Below are 20,192 nucleotides of genomic sequence, written 5' to 3' on the forward strand. Positions count from 1 at the left end.
GAATCGTCCGTGCGCCACCTCGCCCCCTAATGTAATGTCCCCCCTCTGCTCTTGTTCCCCCGCAGGCTTCTGGGATTCCTCTTCCGCATACACCCGTGCCACACGTGGTTTCCTAGTAAGGGCATGCGTGTGACGCCACATGCCCTTACCAGGAAGCCACGTGGGGCATGTGTCTGCGGAAGGGGAATCCCGGAAACCTGCAGGGAACAAGCGGAGGTCACAGACAGGTAATGTGTACTTTATACGGAGCACATTACACGCCGGCAAGGTGGCGGATGGTTTCATCGACCTTCAGGAAATTGCGCGCCGTTCCCGCCACGCACCCGACCAACCAACTTTGGCCCTTATCTTGCAGCAGGCGCAAACAATGCAACCAATTTTCGTCCCAAAATTGGTCACCTTGTTGGTCGGGTAGGCACTTAGCAGCAATGATTATCATCCAATTCGATTATAATAATCGAATTAGATGGTCAATCGGCTGCCAAATCGCTTGATTTATGGCCACCTTAACTTACCGGACTGCTAATGTAAACAACAGATGTGATAGCACCACTTTGTGAAATGCTAATAGGAAACATTGCAGACAAATCACAGGACATTTGTATTTTATAGTTCAAATTTCAATTTACAGAAACTGAAACATTTCCCCATAATTGTATGTTATAGGATTACTGTATAAAATGAAATAGGATACAGATTCATAAAATGTATTGAAAATTATGTAATTGGGTAGGACAACTGCAGTGAAATCACCAATAAAGAAATCTTGAGTACAAAAGTCTCTTGAGAAGTCGATGCATAAAACTAAGAGGCCTGCAAACGTCCTCAATCCAGAAAGTCTTTCTGCATACAACAAAAGCTGCCACTTCTGAAGGCTCACAGGATGGGTCTTGGTTGCTGTGTTAGAAGCAGACCAAATCGTTTCTTGATAGTAATGCGATGGCGTGAATACTTGTCATCTGGAGAAAAGCGTGCTGGATGTGCCGAGGACGTCGGCTGTCCATCTGGGCATACTTTCTAAAAAAGGAACAAAAAAATTAAAAATGTTAGACATCGAAAAAAAAAATCTAAGCCCATTAACTGAAAAAAAAATATTGGAGAGTCATAATTCTATAGCATGGTGGTGGTGGGGGGGGGGGGGGGGGGGGGGGGGGAAGAGCGGTGGTGTGGGGACACAGAAGAATGTTATTTATAAGGCAGATCTGTCCCATCTGCCCACGTCTGGTTCTCTTTAACTACTTTGGTCTCCTGGACGTACTAGCTACGCCCAGGAGGCCATGTGCGCGTCCGCGGATCGTTAGCCCATGAATCAGTGAATCGGGCTTTGGTGCCCAATCACTGATTCCTCTCCCCCGCAGAAAAAGCGACAACTTCTCGCTTACGCTTAGAGTGACGCCATGTAAACAAACTCATGGCCGCCATCTTGTGGCCAAAAAGTAAAACTACAACTAAAAGTAAAAAAAATAAAACTCAACCCACATATTTACATTATAAAAGTACTGTTTACATCCCACCCTCCCAAAAAAAATACCCAAATAAAAGGTTTATTAAAAAAAAAAAAAAAAAAAAAAAAATTTACCTAAGGGTCTAAACTTTTTAAATATCAATGTAAAGATGAAATATTTCTATATTTTTTTTTATTTTAAACTTTTAAATAGTGATAGATGCAAAACAGAAAAAAATTCACCTTTATTTCCAAATAAAATATTGTCGCCATACATTGTTATAGGGGCATAATTTTAACGGTGTAATAAGCGGGACATATGGGCAAATACAATACGTGAGTTTTAATTATGGAGGCATGTATTATTTTAAAACTATAATGGCTGAAAACTGAGAAATAATGAATTTTTTCAGTTTTTTTTATTCTTCCTGTTAAAATGCATTTACAGTAAAGTGGCTCTTAGCAAAATGTACCACCCAAAGAAAGCCTAATTGGTGGCGGAAAAAACAAGATATCAGTTCATTGTGATAAGTAGTGAAAGTTATAGGCTAATGAATGGGAGGTAAACATTGCTCGGATGCATAAAGTGAAAACGACTGAAGGCTGAAGTGGTTAAGCTTTTTCTACCGTCAATGAATGCCCTTGATTGGTGCTGTATTATTAGGGTACCATTGCGTAGAACAAGTACTGACCAGGCTGCTTGGCTACAGTTGAACAGCGAAGCAAGTACTGCACACATTGAGCTCATTCATTGCTTGTTGTTAAGTAACTACCAGGGTGGATCACTAAATGCCGTTGAAAGGCAGCCGAACACAGATTCTCAGAGATGGTGCATAACGACTGCTTCAGCCAAGGGTTATCTATGGAGATTACATTAAGATCTCATTATAGTAAACTTATTGTCCAGGTCCCGACTAAGCAAGTATATGGGAGTAATGCCGGGCATACACTGCTCGTTTTTTGCACCGGATCAAGCCAGCGGCTCGTTGCCGGCGCATCCCCACCGGCGCTTCCTTATCACCGCTCGATTCCCTGCCATTGTCCGCAGGCGGGAATCGAGCGGGCGCGGGTCGAGCAGCATGATTGGGCCAGCTGAATATTATCAGCTGGTCGATACACGGTACAGAAACGTACCATGTATCCCCAGCATAACACCCTGTATAGTAACCTCTAATATAATGGAACTTGTGTTGTGTTAGTGTAAAAACTTTACTGCACAAGCTGTAATCCACCTTTGGCCTGTACCATTCACTATTATTTATATTGTATTGTTATACAGTCGCCACATAAGATGCAGGTGCTATATAAATCAACAACTATCTGTTTTTGTCCCCTGTGGTATTCTGTATCCAGATATACCAAAAAAGTGGGTGCGCATGCATCTGAGTCAGTCTTAGGCCACATACAGACATCAGACCATAGTCTTTGGAAAATGAAAGATCACAGACCAATCTTACCACCCTTCCTGTAGTATAAGAGCCATACTCTACACAGTCTTTTCTATGGAGCTGAACTCCACATCAGGAAAAAATCTTGGCAAGATGCTGCACACACAGATGCTGTACAGACACAAAAGATCAGTATCTGCAAAAGATCTGTTCCTGCCAAAAATCCATTCCTGCAAATTGCAATGATAGTCTATGAGATCTGCAGATCATCATACACACAGGATTTAACTGACATTCATCTGCAGATCTGAAAATCCATCCTGGTGGATCTGATCTGCAGATGAATGTCAGTTAAATCATGTGTGTATGATGATCTGCAGATCTCATAGACTATCATTGCAATTTGCAGGAATGGATTTTTGGCAGGAACAGATCTTTTGCAGATACTGATCTTTTGTGTCTGTACAGCATCTGTGTGTGCAGCATCTTGCCAAGATTTGTTCCTGATGTGGAGTTCAGCTCCATAGAAAAGACTGTGTAGAGTATGGCTCTTATACTACAGGAAGGGTGGCAAGATTGGTCTGTGATCTTTCATTTTCAAAGACTATGGTCTGATGTCTGTATGTGGCCTTAGACCCATGAGCAGTGGTCGGGATGGCAGACATTTGTAGTCTGCTCACGATCTGCACATTATTCTGTGCCAGAGTGGATTTACCTCAAAAGCACCAGCTGATGAGACCTATGCTTACTGTGTAAGCTCCTTCCTAATTACTGAAATTCTGTGCATCTGTAAATTATTCACAGCACATCGCTTTTTCCACATTGTTATGGTTACAGCCGTATTCCAAAATGGATTAAAAGAGAGCCCGAGGTGGGCTTTCGTGACCTTTGGGTCACAACGCTGGAAAGAGATTAATTCTCTCACCTGCACGCAGGGAGGCGGAGGAGAGCAGCAGGGGGTGCAGCTAGGGAGACCAGGTAGGAAAGCCCCTGGCGGGAGTTTTGAACAGGAAGCTCTCCCCTGAGATAGCGACAAATACTGTCACTATATAGCGTGGCGGTGGGGGATACACAGGCATGTCATAAGGCAGAGAACATGCCTCTGTGTCCCATCTGCACCCCCCCCCCCCCCCCCCACCTCCTCAGGACTAGCTCAGGTTCTCCACAGAAGCCTTCCACAGCTCTGACAGAGTGGCTATTTTGCTCACTGGGACCTTTGAAGCATTTCTCTATCCTTCCCCAGAATGCTACAATTGAGACAATCCTGTTTTGGAGGTGTATAGACCATTCCTTTAACTGCATGCTTGGTTTGTGCTCTGACATGAACCCCCAATCGTGTGACCTTATATAGATAAGTGTATGCCTTTCCAAATCATGTCCAATAAACTGAACTTACCACAGGTGGACTCCAATTAAGATGCAGAAACATCTCAAGAATGATCAGGGCAAACGGGATGCATCTGAGCTCAATTTTGATCATCATGGCAAAGGCTGTGAATACTTATGTACATGTGCTTTCTTAATTTTTAATACGTTTGAAAAAAACCTCAAGTAAACTTTCACGTTGTGTATAATTCTGAGGAAACTGATCCACTTTGGAATAAAGTTGTAAAAAAACAAAAATGGGGAAAAGTGATGCGCTGTGAATACTTTCCAAGTTTGACAGCGCTCTTCCACTCAAATAATCACTCACCAGATGTATTCGACCCAAAAGTCAGGTGGGTCTAACCTTAATGTAAGTCACAGCAGGGATGCCATCACTGAAGATCCAGCTCCAATATTTTAAAAAATAAAAGCATAAACTAATCATAGCGTACCACATTATAGTACTGTTTAAGTAAACTGCCTGCGCTAACTAGCACACTTTCCCTTGCTGAGCTTGTACACACTCACGTGTGTACAAGCTCAGCAAGCCTATCAACATGTGCCAAGCAATGACTGCTAATGATGATGTGGCTCGAACACCCTTCGCCACTCATTAGGCACGCAGGGTTCAGCAGTAACCAGCCAGTATCCTCCTTCCACCTTGGTAACGTCAGACACCTAAAAAGTATTGATTTCTCCTCATTTCCTGTACTCACTCCTAGGGCTAATTCACATTGCTGAGTAAATCAAAGCACTCCAGTAACCCTCAATAGAATTAGCTCCTACTAGTGATGTCATTGAAATACAAAAAATGCTGGCTTACATGCAAATTGTATGCTGCTTGAAAACTAGGCAAATCAAAAATGTACTCGCTGCTAATTTTGACTTGCCCAACCTCACACTCCATTAAGTTTGAAGGCCCGAATTAGTTAATTGACCATCTCTAGTTCCTCTCGCCATTAGATGCACTATATATGTAACAATTGGGTACTTTTCCGTTAGCCGGGCGCATCCGGCAGGTGGCGCTACTTACATTAATAGTTTGCATAACAAAAGTGTTAATGTAACAGATTGTATTGTGTTTTTACTGGCCGTGACACTTTTCAGACTCTTTCCTATAGCCAGGATTCCCTGCCGCGACGAACAACTTTGGGGGGACACGCATGTCCCTGCCAGCTGCCAGTATTGTATAGGAGAGAGGGCAAGGGGGAGGAGAGCGAGAGCAGAAGCCGGCGGCTTCATCTGTTACATTGCCGCAAGCTTAAAGGGGTTCTGTGGGGGTTGTGGAAGAGAAAAACTGACACTTACCTTGGGCTTCTATCAGCCCCGTGCAGCGGTAATGTCCCACGCCGTCCTGCTCCCATCCGCCGTTCCCCGCAGCCGGCACCGGGCTATTATTCGTCTGACATACAGACGAATAATGCGCGTTGCCGTGCCTCCGCTCACGTCATCTGAGGCTTACTGTGCAGGCGCAGTACAACTGAGCCTTGTACTGCGCTTGTGCAGTAAGCTTCCGATGACGCAGGCGGAAGCGAGCGGGTGCGCGGCCACTCTAGCGCAGCCGCAGTTGGATCCCATGCCGCTTAGACCGGGGCCGGCGGCGGAGAACGGCAGATGGGAGGAGGACGGCGTGGGACATTACCGCTGCACGGGGCTGATAGAAGCCCAAGGTAAGTGTCCGTTTTTCTCTTGCACAACCCCCACAGAACCCCTTTAATTTTAATTCAATTAACTTACCTTTTTACAATACATTTGGCTACAGCGAGACGGCCAGTAAAAACACAATACAATCTGTTACATTAACACTTGTTACGTGAACTATTAATGTAATTAGCGCTACCTGTCAGATGCATCGCTCAGCTAACGGAAAAGTACCAACAATTGTAACCAAGTAAAAAAAATAAAAATAAAAATGCTTTAGCCCAGAGTTCCCCAACCCTGTCCTCAAGGTTCACCAACCGTTCATGTTTTGCAGGAAACCACAAGCATTCACAGCTGGGGTAATTAATGTTCCAGGAGAGCTGATTAAAGTCGATCCGAGATGAAAAACTAACTATACCAAGTAACTAGTCTATATATCTTATCTAAAGTTTAGATAGTTTACACAGCATATCTATCTGCAAACAGCTTCAAAAGTTTATGATTATTTATTCCTGTGATACATTGGCTATCATTCATAGAAGTGCTGTCGGTAAATGAAATCGGAGCAGTGCTTTTCAGCGCTGCTAGATTTGGGCGCCTGCCAGCACCGTCAGACTGTAATGGGAATCAGTCTATAGCGGCACTCAGTGAGTAACGTCGGCTCCTTCAGAAGACGGAGCCAAAGTTGCTTAAAAACACAATAATTCGGCCTCCAGCAATCGCTGGAAGCCGAATTATTTCATTCCCCCACTATCCAGGGTGGCCCGGACTTGTGCAGAAGCAGGATCAGCCATATACAGCTGTATCCTGCGCCCAAGTCTACCGGCGCCAATTTCAAATGTACTCAATGAAATCCGTGCGGGGAAACAACGCTGTCGGTATTTCAGCCTTCTGGGTGGTCATTCATAAAAATGTTGCCCGTTGCGGTAGGAGTGCAGAGATATCCCGCTGTAGGCATGCGGAAACAGAAGCTGGCCGAGCCCCTCCATGCGGTGTTCTCTCTGCTGCTGCTTGGGAGGTCTGTCCCATTAACTTACATATACTCCACATGCCTATCGCTACATCCAGGGGATCGGTAATCCCCGTCCACATACCGCCTGTGTTAGTTTTTATGAATTGATATTTTGTTACATTTCCGCTTGGAATCACCGCATAATGCGGTAATTTATCGCTCTGCTCGAGAAAGTCCGCTTCGCATGCGTAAACAGCCTTTATGAATACACATTTTGCTTGGTGGTCGGTAAAGTCGGCTGTTTTTAGCATTTCCGCATGCGGGAATGCTTTATGAATTATAGCCAATGAGAGTGGCCATGTTCTGTTTGTCACAGGCTGAGGGCTGGAGATGCTATCACCTTGCCTGTGTGTAAGCTCAGTCCCCTCTCCTCCTCCCCTCTGCCTCTGAAATCAATGGCTAGTAACCTCCTGCTCCTCCTCCCAGACTGACTTCCCATAAGCTCTTGCTACAGTGCCAAGGCACTGTGAAAAGCTGTGGGTGAGGCTTATTTATTTTATAGGAAATTGGAGTATTAAAACAAAAAAAAATTGGCTTGAGGAATGCCCTATAAACTATATGAAAAGAACACAATTATGCAATGAGTAAAAGTTTATCTAGGATCCACTTTAACTACCTCTCTGCAGGTTTATACAAAACGTAGTGTTGGTGGGCCTTGAGGACAGGGTTGGGGAACACTGCGCTTAGCCAATTGGACCTGTAGAGGCATAGGTAGTACAAAACTGCCGGTGAGCTTGGCACAGGGCGTGCCAAACAACAGCTCATCCTGCTGCCACTTAAATCCCTGGCTGTGTTAAATGCTATAGTAGCAACTTGGTGGGAGAAGTAATTCGGGGACAGGTGTTCCAACATTTTAGCATACCCGTTACAGCGATACCAGCAAAGCAGGTGGTTTTGGCGCTCAGTACCGAGCACCCCTAAAACTAGGCATCATTTATGTTATACTGTGCAGAGCGTGTATATCCTTTTACACCGGTTTTGCCTTTTCAGGCCAGGAACGTCTTGCATAATCCCTGATGCTGATTACCTAATTTACCTTACCTGTAAGAGACAAGACTGCACTACAGCCGAATTATCAAGGGAGGTGCAAAGATATCTGGCGTAAAAGGGAAGATGCTGCAGCTGACTTGTGTAGCTAAGCATGAACTCGGAATTCTAATAGGTTTATCTGCTCCACTTTTCGGGTCACCCTTGTATGAGAAATATCCAAGAAGTAGCAGGATGTGCACGCAGACCACTAACTCCGTCGTGACTAAAAAGAACCGCACAGTGCTGGCCATATATCGCGCTCACCTTCATAGTGTACACCCGGTCTCCTTGCTCGTTCAGATAATACTGCAAGAACATTTTCACACCACTGCGCCACCTGAACAAGCCGAGAATAGGACAATGTGCCCACCACAACACGCTGAGTATCAAAGCTCTTTACACGTGTTTCCGGCGGAACTAATTTATCCACTGCTTCCTCCGTTCCACGCAGCCTGCCAGGACTTTATTTCACCGTTCAATGTGCTTCCGCCCATATGCAATTGACGTCATTTCCGTCACATGCGGTTATGGGTAGTGTAGTTTGTATTGTATTATAGTACGCTGCGGCTATAGCTGTAATGTAATTGACGGAAATAAGACACATAACATTTATATAGCGCTTTTCTCCTGGCGGACTCAAAGCGCCAGAGCTGCAGCCACTAGGACGCGCTCTATAGGCAGTAGCAGTGTTAGGGAGACTTGCCTAAGGTCTCCTACTGAATAGGTGCTGGCTTACTGAACAGGCAGAGCCGAGATTCGAACCCTGGTCTCCTGCGTCAGAGGCAGAGCCCTTAACCATTACACCATCCAGCCACGATAAAGTAGGCGTTGGACGTTGTTTACAGTTGATTAAAGCTGGCCATCCATGGGACCATTATGACCCAACATGCCTAACCAACCAGCATGAAAACGGTCCAATCAAATCTAACCACTTTAGCTTTTAAGTTTTAACGATGCATTTGCGAAAAATGATCATAACTATTTGCATCTTATTTACCATTCCTGGTTCATTGCATTTCATGAGATTTTATTTTTTCCTAAGATATCCACGGACTTATTGGCCAACAAACAAGTCTCTTTTTTATTACAAATACAGCCAGTAACAGTGAAAAACGACTCGACATATAGGTCACATCAGTTCAAGTAAACAGGGTACTGTTTACACTACATGCGTAGTGCTTTTTTACTTTAATATATTTTAGTGGAGCCCCTTTTCTCCACTCTAAAGGTACCCATTATGGTACAGTCTGTGGACTGTATGCTGCACTGTACAGGTTGCATAACACAGCGAAAGGCTGCAATACGGTGTTACATCACTATCGCATTACAATCCTATTTTTTCAGATTTGCAATGCAACATATATAGTGTGAAAGTAGCCTTGATGCTGTGGACAATCTTTTCTTTCCATTTGATCTAATAAAAAATGTTATAGTTTGCTAAAGCTGGCCACTAACGGTCCAATTTCTAGCAAAAAATCGTTTGAGCGATCAGAAATTCTGATCGGTTTGGTTGTAAATAATATCAGTTGATGGGTAAAATCGATAATGAATGATTATGAAAACAATCGTCCGATTTAATTTTCGTCGAACCAAAATTTAGATTTTCTTGTTCGTCGTGATAGATAGGAAGCAATGATTGGTTAGTTGATGGTGTAGTGAACGATTTTTCGTCCGATCAGAATTTTTGATCGCTCAAACGATTTTTCGCTAGAAATTGGACTGTTAGTGGCCGCCTTAAGAATCACACCATAAAAGTGAACCTGAAGAGAAAATTTGATAAAAAGATTGATACTTACCCTAGAAGGGGGAACTCTGTCCCACAGCCTGTTCATCATGCTCTGAGCCTGGAAACCTTCAAACATACTCTAAAATGGAGGCTCACTGCTTCACAATGCTTAAAGCGGATCCGAGGTGAAAAACTAACTATAACAAGTAACTTGTCTATATATCTTATCGAAACTTTAGATAGTTTACACAGCAAATCTAGCAGCAAACAGCTTCAATAGAATATGATTATTTCTTCCTGTGATACAATGACAGCAGCCATGTTGTTTGTAAACATTACACACAGAAAGCTTATCTGCATCTTGAGCACTCAGCCAGTGAAAAAAACCTAATTCCCCCTCCTCCTCCCTCCTCCCCTCTGCCTCTGAAATCTCTGGCTAGTAATGCCTCCTCCTGCCCAGACTGAGCTCCCATGAGCCCTTGCTACTGTCTGAAAATACCTTAGCTCTCTGAAAACCTGTAGGCGAGGCTTGTTTAGTTTATAGGGAATAAAGGTGGCCATACACTTACAGATTTGCAGCAGATTCGACCATCAGATAGATTTCTGTCAGATGCCTGTCAAGTTGAATCTGACAGGAATCTATGTGATGTGTGCCCCACACTAGGAACAGATTTCCAATAGGTTTCAGACTGAGATCTATTGGAAATCTATTGAAAAATCTATCTAAATGAATTATTGTACCATTAGATCCAATGCAACTCTATGGGCCAGCAGCAGATCGACCTAGATTTTCCATCCTGTCAGATAGATCAAATCGATCTAAATCAATTGCAAATCGATCGAATGGCTGATTTGAAAGAATCGATTTCTGATCGATCGATTCTATAGGATCGATCGACAGATCGATGGCTGAGATCGACCAGTGTATGGGCCCTTAAAGCGGAATATAACCCTGCATTTTAACTTTGCTCTAAAACATTATTTACATCATTATATGCAACCAACATTTTTTTTCTTACTAGACCAGCATTGGAAGGGTTACACACAGAGCTTTAAAGTTCCATGGAGAGAACTGCTCCCCGCAGCCGAAGTTTAGATAGATACATTTAAGTAAACAGAATGTAAGAAGTGAGGAATGTTACACACTCTTTGGCTGTCCTCCAGCTCCTGCACAGTCAGAGAGAGTGAGTCACATTCCACACTTGTTACATTCTGTTTACTTAAATGTATCTATCTAAACTTCGGAGCATTTCTCTCCACGGAACTTTAAAGCTCTGTGTGTAACTCTTCCAATGCTGGTCTAGTAAAAAAAAAATGCTGGTTGCATATAATATGCTGTAAATAATGTTTTACAGCAAAGTTGAAATGCAGGCAGGCTCGGCCCTAGACTTTTTGCCGCCTGAGGCAAGCTTTAAAGAAATCGCCCCCCCCAAGCCGTGGGTGTGGGGGGCAGCCCGAGCTGGAGGGGATAGCGGGCGGGAAGGGGGTATTGGGCCTAGTGGCAGGGAGGGGGGTTGGACCCCCCTCCCTCGCCTGGGTCCCCCGTCCCCCGCTCCCCTCCAGCTTTAAAAAGTTACGTCGCTGGCTGCAGCTATAAGAGGCAACGGGCGGGGTTCACTCACCTCTTCCTCGTTCCAGCCTGCGCTCCACTGATGTCACTTCCTGCTACACCGAAGGAAGTGACGCCAGTGGAGCGCACGCTGGAACGAGGAAGAGGTGAGGGATCCCCGCCCATTGCCTCTTATAGCTGCAGCCAGCGACGTAACTTTTTAAAGCTGGAAGGGAGCGGAGGACTGGGGACTCAAGGGAGGGGGGGGGTCCGACCCCCTCCCCGCCGCTAGGCCCAATACCCCCTTCCTGCCCGCTATCCCCTCCAGCTCGGGCGGCCCCCCACACCCACGGACGGGTGGGTGCCGCCCCCCAGAAGTGCCGCCTGAGGCAAAAATTTCACCCCGCCTCATGGCGGAATGCAGGGTTATATTCCGCTTTAAGAGTATTAAAACAAAAACAAAAAAGTATTTGGCTTGAGGAATGCCCTATAAACAATAGGAAAGGAACACAATTATGCAATGAGTAAAAGTTCATCTCTGATCCACTTTAACTCTTGTGTCTTTTCCCCTAGTGTTTCCACCCTCTAGTATAGATTGTAGGCTCTCAAGGATACTGACCTCCTCCTATTGCTTATTATTTTGCTGTAATTTATCATGTGATGGTGTACCGATTTTAGTGGCATCACTAAATTAACCACACATCAACTATGTATGTATTTGTACATGTATTGCTGGATGTCATCATCGTACAGTGTCTTTAACTTGTCATGCATATTTGTTACCCAATATTTGTTTTCTACTATGTACAGCAATATGTAATATGTTGGAGCTATATAAATAAAGAATAATAGTAATTACCTCTGGATAGTCCTGAGGATTCCCCTTTTGTCCTCAACCCCATCGATCAAGCATGGGTACCCTCTAAGCAAACCCATCCAGGGCTTGTCGGATTTGCTCTCTGGTTGCACTCCCGTTTTCTGTACAAGTGTGACCGCACTGTGTCATGCAGTAGCAGGGAGCCACTTATGCACAGCTTTTTTTCACCAAAAAGCTATTGAAAATGATTTATTGGGCAGTAGAGAGGATCTTGGTCGATTTTGCGGTGGGGCAGTAGTGGTAGTAGATCATGTTGCACTGCATTAAACAGTGTAACGTTGCAATATGATCAATTTTCAATAGTTTCCCTGCTGAAATCTATTAAAGATTGACGTGCAGAGTGTGGTAAGGATTAGGGCTGCTCAAATCCGGTTGCTATCCGGATACCTCCCAGTAAACGTGGGCGGGGGGGTGTCAATCTTACCAGTCTGACGTCTTCTTCGTCAGTCCCTCGTCGCCTCCCACGGTGCGCTCCACATGCGTCACATGATTACAAACACTTCCTCCTTCAACCTGGAAGGAGGAAGTGTTTGTAATCACGTGACCGCCGCTTGGACCACATCGTGGGAGGCGCCGAGGGACGGACCAAAGAAGACGACATACAGGTAAGATTGACCCCACCCCGCACAGGTAACTAAGAGATATCTGGATAGAACTATCCGGATGTCTCCTGGATCCGGATTTGAGCAGCCCTGGTAAGAATCAATGCCTTCCTGAATTCATTTTCACATTGTAACGAATGTGGAACTTTCTCCGTGATCAGCGCACAACGTGTGCGCTGACACGGCGGAAATCCTCCACAAGCGTGTAATTTTGCAGGCACCCAGCAAAAGGTGCTACGCACCCGTAGAGGGAAAATTCCTGTCGGCAGATGGCGCTGGGGAGTGCAGAGGAACCAATCCTCTGTACCTCCACAAATGCCAGACAGGAATTGTACGAAGCGCAGAACGCAATTGCAAGAGAGGCGATTGCGAATGAGATGAGCAAAGGGACAGGTTGTATGTGTGTGCGCCAATCCAGTCGCCACCCCGCGACCGCGCACACACAACAGCAGATATGAAATAGGAACGTGGTCGCGAGAGGTGCGATCGCCAGACATGACACAAGGCAGATCAGAATAGAATACGAGGGTAGCAAAGGCACAGCAAATAATACAATAAGGAGATACGGAAAATAACAAACGCTAGCTAACCACGAACACCGCACTCATTCGCAACAGTGCACGCGGTTATGTGCGATCTCCACGTGATAAGCACAATAGAGACAAGCATGCCTAACTAACCATTAACAGACAAACATGAAACAGAGGACGCGAGCGCTTGCTTAACGGTTACCTCACCGAGCCTCCAGCAAGCGTAGCAGACAGACACACGAAAACAGGGACAAACGAGAGATAGGATCCACAGCACTAGCGAAAAGTGGCTAGCGCGATCCAAGTACAGAGTAGCAGAACAGAAGGATCCCCAGCGCTAGCGAAAAGTGGCCAGCGCGATCCCAGAAGACAGAACAGAAGGATCCCCAGCGCTAGCGAAAAGTAGCTAGCGCGATCCCAGGAGACAGAACAGAAGGATCCCCAGCGCTAGCGAAAAGTAGCTAGCGCGATCCCAGGAGACAGAACAGAAGAGATAGCTGGTAGCAACCGCTGCACCAGCTATACTCCAAGAACAGAGATCAGAACCATTTCCTGTCGACCACCATAGGGACAGGACAATGGCACCAGGCAAGACAAGACAGAACAGGCAATACAGATAATACAATCCTAACTGCACTAGGGAAATCTGCCTAGCGCAGATTCAGGAATTACTCTAAGCTGATGTTCAAACAGAGAGCAAGGCTGACACCCCACCAGGAGTGTTACATAGGACGAAATGCTTATGAACAGCGAAGCATTGTGGGAAAGACATAGTACTTATAGTACACGCCTCCAATGAATGTGGCCAGGCAATTTGCATGACAACAAATGCAAATTCCTCTGCAAGCACAAGCTGCAAAACTGACAGAAGCTGTTCTTTCCAGAGTCCTGCAGCATGCAAACCTACATAATGGTCAAAAGGCTGCCTGCCTGCACAGGCAGCTGAGCAAATCATCACACACATCAGGTCAGGTTATGATGGGCAGATTCGACCAAGAGACAGATCTCTCATCTGAGTGGAGAGAGATCTGTCGGCTGCCCATACACCACAGGCGATTTCAGCATGTGCTGCCTCAACAGTGTATAAATGTGTCCCCCATGTGTGCATTTATACATTACCTGTCCTCCCCCATGTGTGCATTTATACATTACCTGTCCTCCCCCATGTGTGCATTTATACATTACCTGTCCTATGTCACCCATCACACAGTGGTTTCTACCACTTCCTATTCCTTGCGCCTCACATGCCACAAGGAGCGCAAATCCAATTTGTTAACTTAAAGGGACTCCGAGCACCTCTCATGGGTTTGCCTTTAAGACTCTGACCAGTACTGCAAAGTACTTAAAGAGGCATACCTCTATGTAGCTTGTGCTCTCCTCTTTCATTTGATGCCTGAATCGCCGTTCTACACCAAAATCGTTTTCTTTCGACTTCAATTTAAAAATTATGGCTGCCATCTTGGCTATGGTATAACTCCCTGTCTTTTCTGTTAGAGAAGTGCGTCACTGAATGAAGAAGGAAGAGGAAGTGACACGCATGGCCATTGCAAGAGGCTCCTCCAGAGGGGTCATATCACGTCTTTGTTGGAAGAAAGATCTACAACATCATCTTGCTGCAGATGGAGTCACTGTGCATTGTTCAACCATTTGGCACACTTTACACAAGGAGATGCTGTATGCGAGAGTAAAGCAGAGGAAGCCTTTTCTCTGACCACAGCACAAGGTATGTTAAAGCTCATTTGGACAAGCCAGCTTCATTTTGGAATAAGGTTTTGTGAATCTAAAATTGAGTTATTTGGGCAGTACAAGGGGTGTTATGCATGGAGGAAAAACAACACAGCATTCCAAGAAAAACACCTGCTACCTACAGTAAAATATGGTGGTAGTTCCATCATGCTGTGGGGCTGCGTGACCAATGCAAGGACTTGGAATCTTGTCAAAGTTGAGGGACGCATGGATTCCACTCAATATCTGAAGATTCTGGAGACCAATGTCCAGGAATTAGTGACAAAGCTGAAGCTGCACGGGGCTGGATCTTTGAACAAGACAACGATCCTACACAGTGCTCAAAATCCACCAAGGTACGGTGACCATACGTCCCGCTTTGCCCGGGGCAGGTCCCGGATTCGGGGTCCCCTGTCCCAGGCTGTGCTATGTCCCAGGAAACATCCCGCTTTTAGCCACGGGACGTCAGAACTATTTGTGTCTCCAGTACAGGGCTTCGGCGCCATCTACCCGTAGCCCTGCTATTCCATTCAGCACGGGATATATGCAGGAGCAAGATGGCCCGGGGAGCTGCACACCAGAGGCCGGTCGGGAGAGGAGACTTCTGTCAGGTGAGTAAATTCCTTTTTTTGCAGGTGAAATGTTGCCCACTGCGTTATTTTCTGCTGAAATGTTGCCCACTGCGTTATTTTCTGCTAAAATGTTGCCCACATTGCGTTATTTTTTGCTGAAATGTTGCTCACATTGCGTTATTTTTTGCTGAAATGTTGCCCACTGCGTTATTTTCTGCTGAAATGTTGCCCACATTGCATTTTTTCTGGTGAAATGTTGCCCACATTGCGTTTATTTTCTGGTGTCTGGGGTAACTGTTGCTGCATTTATTATTTAATGGTCATAGTTGGCTATTTTTGCTGCTTTGGGGTTACGGTTATGCTCCACCCATACAATGTCATGGCCACCCCATTTTTCGGCGCGCGCCGCAAACGCTCCCCAATCCCCCTACGCCTATTTTTCGCCTTTTTTATAATATATATATATTTTTTTAATTCAGTGACAGTTCCTTTTGAGGGTTTCATGTAAATATGACTTTGCACAGTTTCTACACTCAGATTAAGTACAATCCTGCAGCGCCAAAGGTAGAAGAACTATTGGCTCAGTTATGATGATGTGACGCAATTATACTTTTTTTGCTTGTATATCAAGACGTTGCTTGTACATCAAGTCAACATTTCACAAAAATTGGTGCTGTAGTGGTTAGCATGCTCGCCTTGCAGTGCTGGGTCACTGGTTCTAATTCCAGCCAGGGAACTATCTGCATGTAGTTTGTACGTTCTCCCCATGCCTGCGTGGGTTTCCTCCAGACACTCCTGTTTCCTCCCACATGCAAAAAAATACAAATAAGTTAATTGGCTTCCCCCTGAAAATAGGCCCTAGACTACATTAGATACACTACACATTATAGACATATGACTATGGTATGGATTAGATTGTGAGCCCATCTGAGGAAGACAATATAGTCTGCACAGTGGTGCTGAAGATGTCAGCACTATATAAATACTAAAATAATAATAGAATGAGATCTATAGATACTGTGGTAGATATTAGTACCATCTAGTGGTCAAAATTAGGAATTGAATCAGAATCAAAATCTTCATTTCGCCAAGCACTAGGTTGTGTTCAGCGAAATTGCTACATCTATTATAAATTTCCAGTGACTGTCTTCAATTGAATCCATTGCAGAAAACATTGCGTAAAATATTTCAAATTGAACTCCGTGTCTAAACCTTTTGGCACAGGTAAGTTCATAAATCTAAAAACATTTATTTTGTAGGTGCAACCTATTGTGTCCCTACTTCTCTACCATGGTTGATGAATGGTTGAAATTTAAAGGAGTCCACATTCCCTTCATGTATTTATAAAATGTTCGGCAACTGGACTTTTTGCATTACATATCCACCAAATACTTTGCAATTCTACATTTTAGATTCCTTTTGGTTTTCCCAATGTACAACTTTGGGTTTGAACATGTAAGCATACACAGTAGATCACACCTTTCAAGTTATTCAAGATTTTTTTTAATCTCATATGTTTTGAATGCCTCATAATTCAAAAAATGTTTTCCTACATCCATGTGCAGTCCTGGCCAAAAGTTTAGAATGCCACAAATACTCGTTTTCAAAAAAATTGTTGCTTCATTGTTTTCAGTGTTTTTAGATCTTTTTGTCATTTGTTTCTGCAGTGTATTAAGGTTAATTTATAAGCCTAAAATGCCTAAAATTTTTTGACAATTACATCATGTTTATGCAAAAAATCAATACTTGCAGAGCTCTTGATTTTCAATGCCTCTGCACTTTCCCCTGGCATGCTGTTAGTCAGCTTCTGGTCCAAATCCTGACTGATGGCAACCTCTTTTTTCATAATCAATTCCTCGGGTTTCTCAGAATTCGTGTTTTTTTGGTCCACCTGTCTCTTGAGGACTGTGCACTAGTTCTCAGTTGGGTTAAGGTCTGGGGAGCATCTTGGCCATGGACTTCAATGTTTCATTCCGACGAGCCACCTTGGCCTTATGGCACAGAGCTTGGTTGGAAGAAGTTGCTCTCTGAGGATATTTTGGTACCATTCTTTAGGCCTCTTTTCCACGGGCAGTTGAATGGTGTGCTTAGCAAGCAGTTGCCAGGAAGCAGTGAGCAGTTACCAGGCAGCAGTGAGCAATTACTAGGCAGCCGCGAGCAGTTGTGAGCAGTGGCGTAGCTAAGGAGTTGTTGGCCCCAATGCAAGTTTTACAATTGGGGCCCCCAAGCACTGTATACATAGCAATTGATACGGTGCACCAAAACCTGCCAATGGCAACTACAGTGTCTGAGGTGCAAGAAGGGGATGGGGAACAGTTTGTTAATAATTACCAATATTCAAAGTGTCTATAGAAGTGATTATTATGAACACAGGACCAATAGAGAGCTAATACTGTAGTTGAGGGAGGGCCCTTCGGGGCCCCTCTGGCCCCGATGCAGTCGCTACCTCTGCAACCCCTATTGCTACGTCCCTGTTTGCGAGAGTTTGAGAGGCATTTCACTGCCTATCAACTGTCCGTGGAAAAGAGGCCTTATTCTTTATTCACTGTTATGTCCTTAGGCAAAATTGTAAGTGAGCTTATTCCCTTGGATGAGAAGCATCCCAACACATGCTTTAGGTACCTTTCCCACAGGCAGTTGATAGGCAGTGAAAAGCCTCTCAAACTCTCACAACTGCTTGCTGCTGCCTGGCAACTGTTTGCTGAGCACACAGTTCGACTGCCCATGGAAATGAGCCCTTACTGTTGCCATGAGGCAGAACTGCTGGTATATGGCCATGACCATACTAACAATACATACTCTTTTCACATAGGAATTAAGTTCCTTGTAATTAATCTATCAGAATTATCTCTTAGGTTAGGGGCTCACCATGCTACTGAAGGATATGGGACTACTTTAGCATCATTTGTAGGACAAGAGCAAAGAACATTTCTATATAAGAAAAAAGTACTTTGAGTCCAATGTGTACCATAAGGTGTAATCAATGGTGGTGGGCAATGTTCCTGCACCCTTCTTGCTTTGCATTGATTTAGGCATAACTTCCACTGTTGGTATTTGTTGCACGAGTTAGTTCACATCTTATCTTATAAATGTATCTCTCTCAGAACAACCTCTGTCGAGTGTTATGAATAGGCCCACAAGAATTCCATTCTTTAATGAGGTAGGATAAAAAACTGTTGGCAATCATCATTTTCAATATGCTTGTGTACTCAAACTCTCTTACACTTTCTTGATCATCAAAACTCAAAGAATTTCTGTGAGGAAACGCGGAAAAGCCGCAGCGTGTACTGACGGCAGGATGGCTGAGTCCGCGTCCAGCACAGCGGCTGGCATGCGGAGACGTGCGCCTGGCACCACGAGAGAACGCTGAAAGGCCGCCGCAGGTACTGACAGCAAGGTGGCTGTTTCCGCGTCCAACGCGGCGGTTTGTACGCGGCGGCATGCGTTTGGTGTGGCTGGGTCTGTTAGTTCACATAGGCGGATGGAGAGCTACGCGCGCGCGGCCCAGATTTCAGGACCTTTATACCAGCAGGGGAAGTGTCAGCTGATCAGGAGGATCAGCTGATTCCTGCTGGACTCATGATCGGCTGAGTAGCTTGGGCGGGGCGGCAGACTCCAGCAACTATATATTCAGGTTGCTTGCCAGTTGCTGGTGGTCTGCCATTGCGAACACTTACGTGGAAGCATACAGACCTTAGTCAGATCCTAGTGTGTTTGAACCAGGAGGACCTAGGAATTCACACTGAGCCAGATTACTTTTGTTTATCATTGTATTATTGTATAGACTAGTTCCAGGGTGTTGTGACTACGGACCTCACACCCAAGCCTAGGATACTGTGTCATTGCTATGTTATGCTATAGACTAGTTCCAGGGTGTTGTGACTACGGACCTCACACCCAAGCCTAGGATACTGTGTCATTACTATGTTATGCTATAGACTAGTTCCAGGGTGTTGTGACTACGGACCTCACACCCAAGCCTAGGATACTGTGTCATTGCTGTGTTATGCTATAGACTAGTTCCAGGGTGTTGTGACTACGGACCTCACACCCAATCCTAGGATACTGTGTCATTTCTATGTTATGCTATAGACTAGTTCCAGGGTGTTGTGACTACGGACCTCACACCCAAGACTAGCATTGTGTACTTGTATTACTTTAGCCCGCTTCCAGGGTGTAGAGAGTTAGGATCTCACATCCAGTTAGGGCAAGTCTGTTCATCTTAGCAGCAGGGCATCCTGCAACCTAGCCTAGGCCCCTCTCCTAGGGAACCTTTAGGCTATAGGGATTCACCCACAGTCTGGGGTGAATTCCCTTCTTAATCTAACCTCCAGCTCCTCTGGTGGTCCTTACTCAAAGTGGTACTGTTACACCAAACACTCATATCTCAGGTGTCCAGAGGTTAGCAATATATCTGATTATCGGTGATTCTGCAGATCATCAATAATCGGGTATATATCTGCATTCTTGGTGATACTGCAGATCACCAATAATCAGATTCTCTCTGCGTGCTGACACTGATCGTTACAATTTCCCATGTTAGTTTGTTATGATACTCAATTCGCCCAAAATTGATTCAATTCATCCTTTTCCCCCTCCACACCATCTACATAGCAAATCCACAAGGTGACATCTCCTCAGCTAGAGAGGTGAATCAGAAACTTCATCTGTCATAACGTCAGAATGGTAAGGTTTCCAGATGTACAATTAGTCCAGGTGAATTGTACTTAAA

At 44.8% G+C, this 20,192-nt stretch overlaps 1 protein-coding gene and 1 gene segment (V, D, J or C); one reads left to right on the forward strand and one right to left on the reverse strand.

Annotated features, from left to right (window-relative positions):
* Positions 1–706: 706 nt before the first annotated feature.
* NOP10 (NOP10 ribonucleoprotein) lies at positions 707–8,316 on the reverse strand. The gene is made up of 2 exons (XM_068271506.1): positions 8,144–8,316; positions 707–1,017 (listed from the first exon to the last, which is right to left on the reverse strand). The coding sequence occupies exons 1-2, from the start codon at positions 8,195–8,197 to the stop codon at positions 877–879; spliced, it is 195 nt and encodes a 64-aa protein (XP_068127607.1). The 5' UTR covers positions 8,198–8,316; the 3' UTR covers positions 707–876.
* A 7,116-nt stretch (positions 8,317–15,432) lies between these two features.
* The window catches only part of LOC137528857 (T cell receptor delta constant-like), a 348,846-nt gene continuing 344,086 nt past the window's right edge, over positions 15,433–20,192 (forward strand). The window contains 1 exon segment of the C gene segment in view: positions 15,433–15,499. Coding sequence covers positions 15,433–15,499 — 67 coding nt within the window.

Source organism: Hyperolius riggenbachi, chromosome 1 (genome assembly GCF_040937935.1).
Source record: "Hyperolius riggenbachi isolate aHypRig1 chromosome 1, aHypRig1.pri, whole genome shotgun sequence".
Classification (NCBI taxonomy): Eukaryota; Metazoa; Chordata; class Amphibia; order Anura; family Hyperoliidae; genus Hyperolius; species Hyperolius riggenbachi.

Coding starts and splice junctions, on each gene's coding strand:
- NOP10 (XM_068271506.1), bottom strand. CDS start 8,197: ATGTTCTTGCAGTATTATCTGAACGAGCAAGGAGACCGGGTGTACACT. Junction 1,018..8,143: donor ACCGGGTGTACACTATGAAG/GTGAGCGCGATA, acceptor TTCCTTTTTTAG/AAAGTATGCCCAGATGGACA.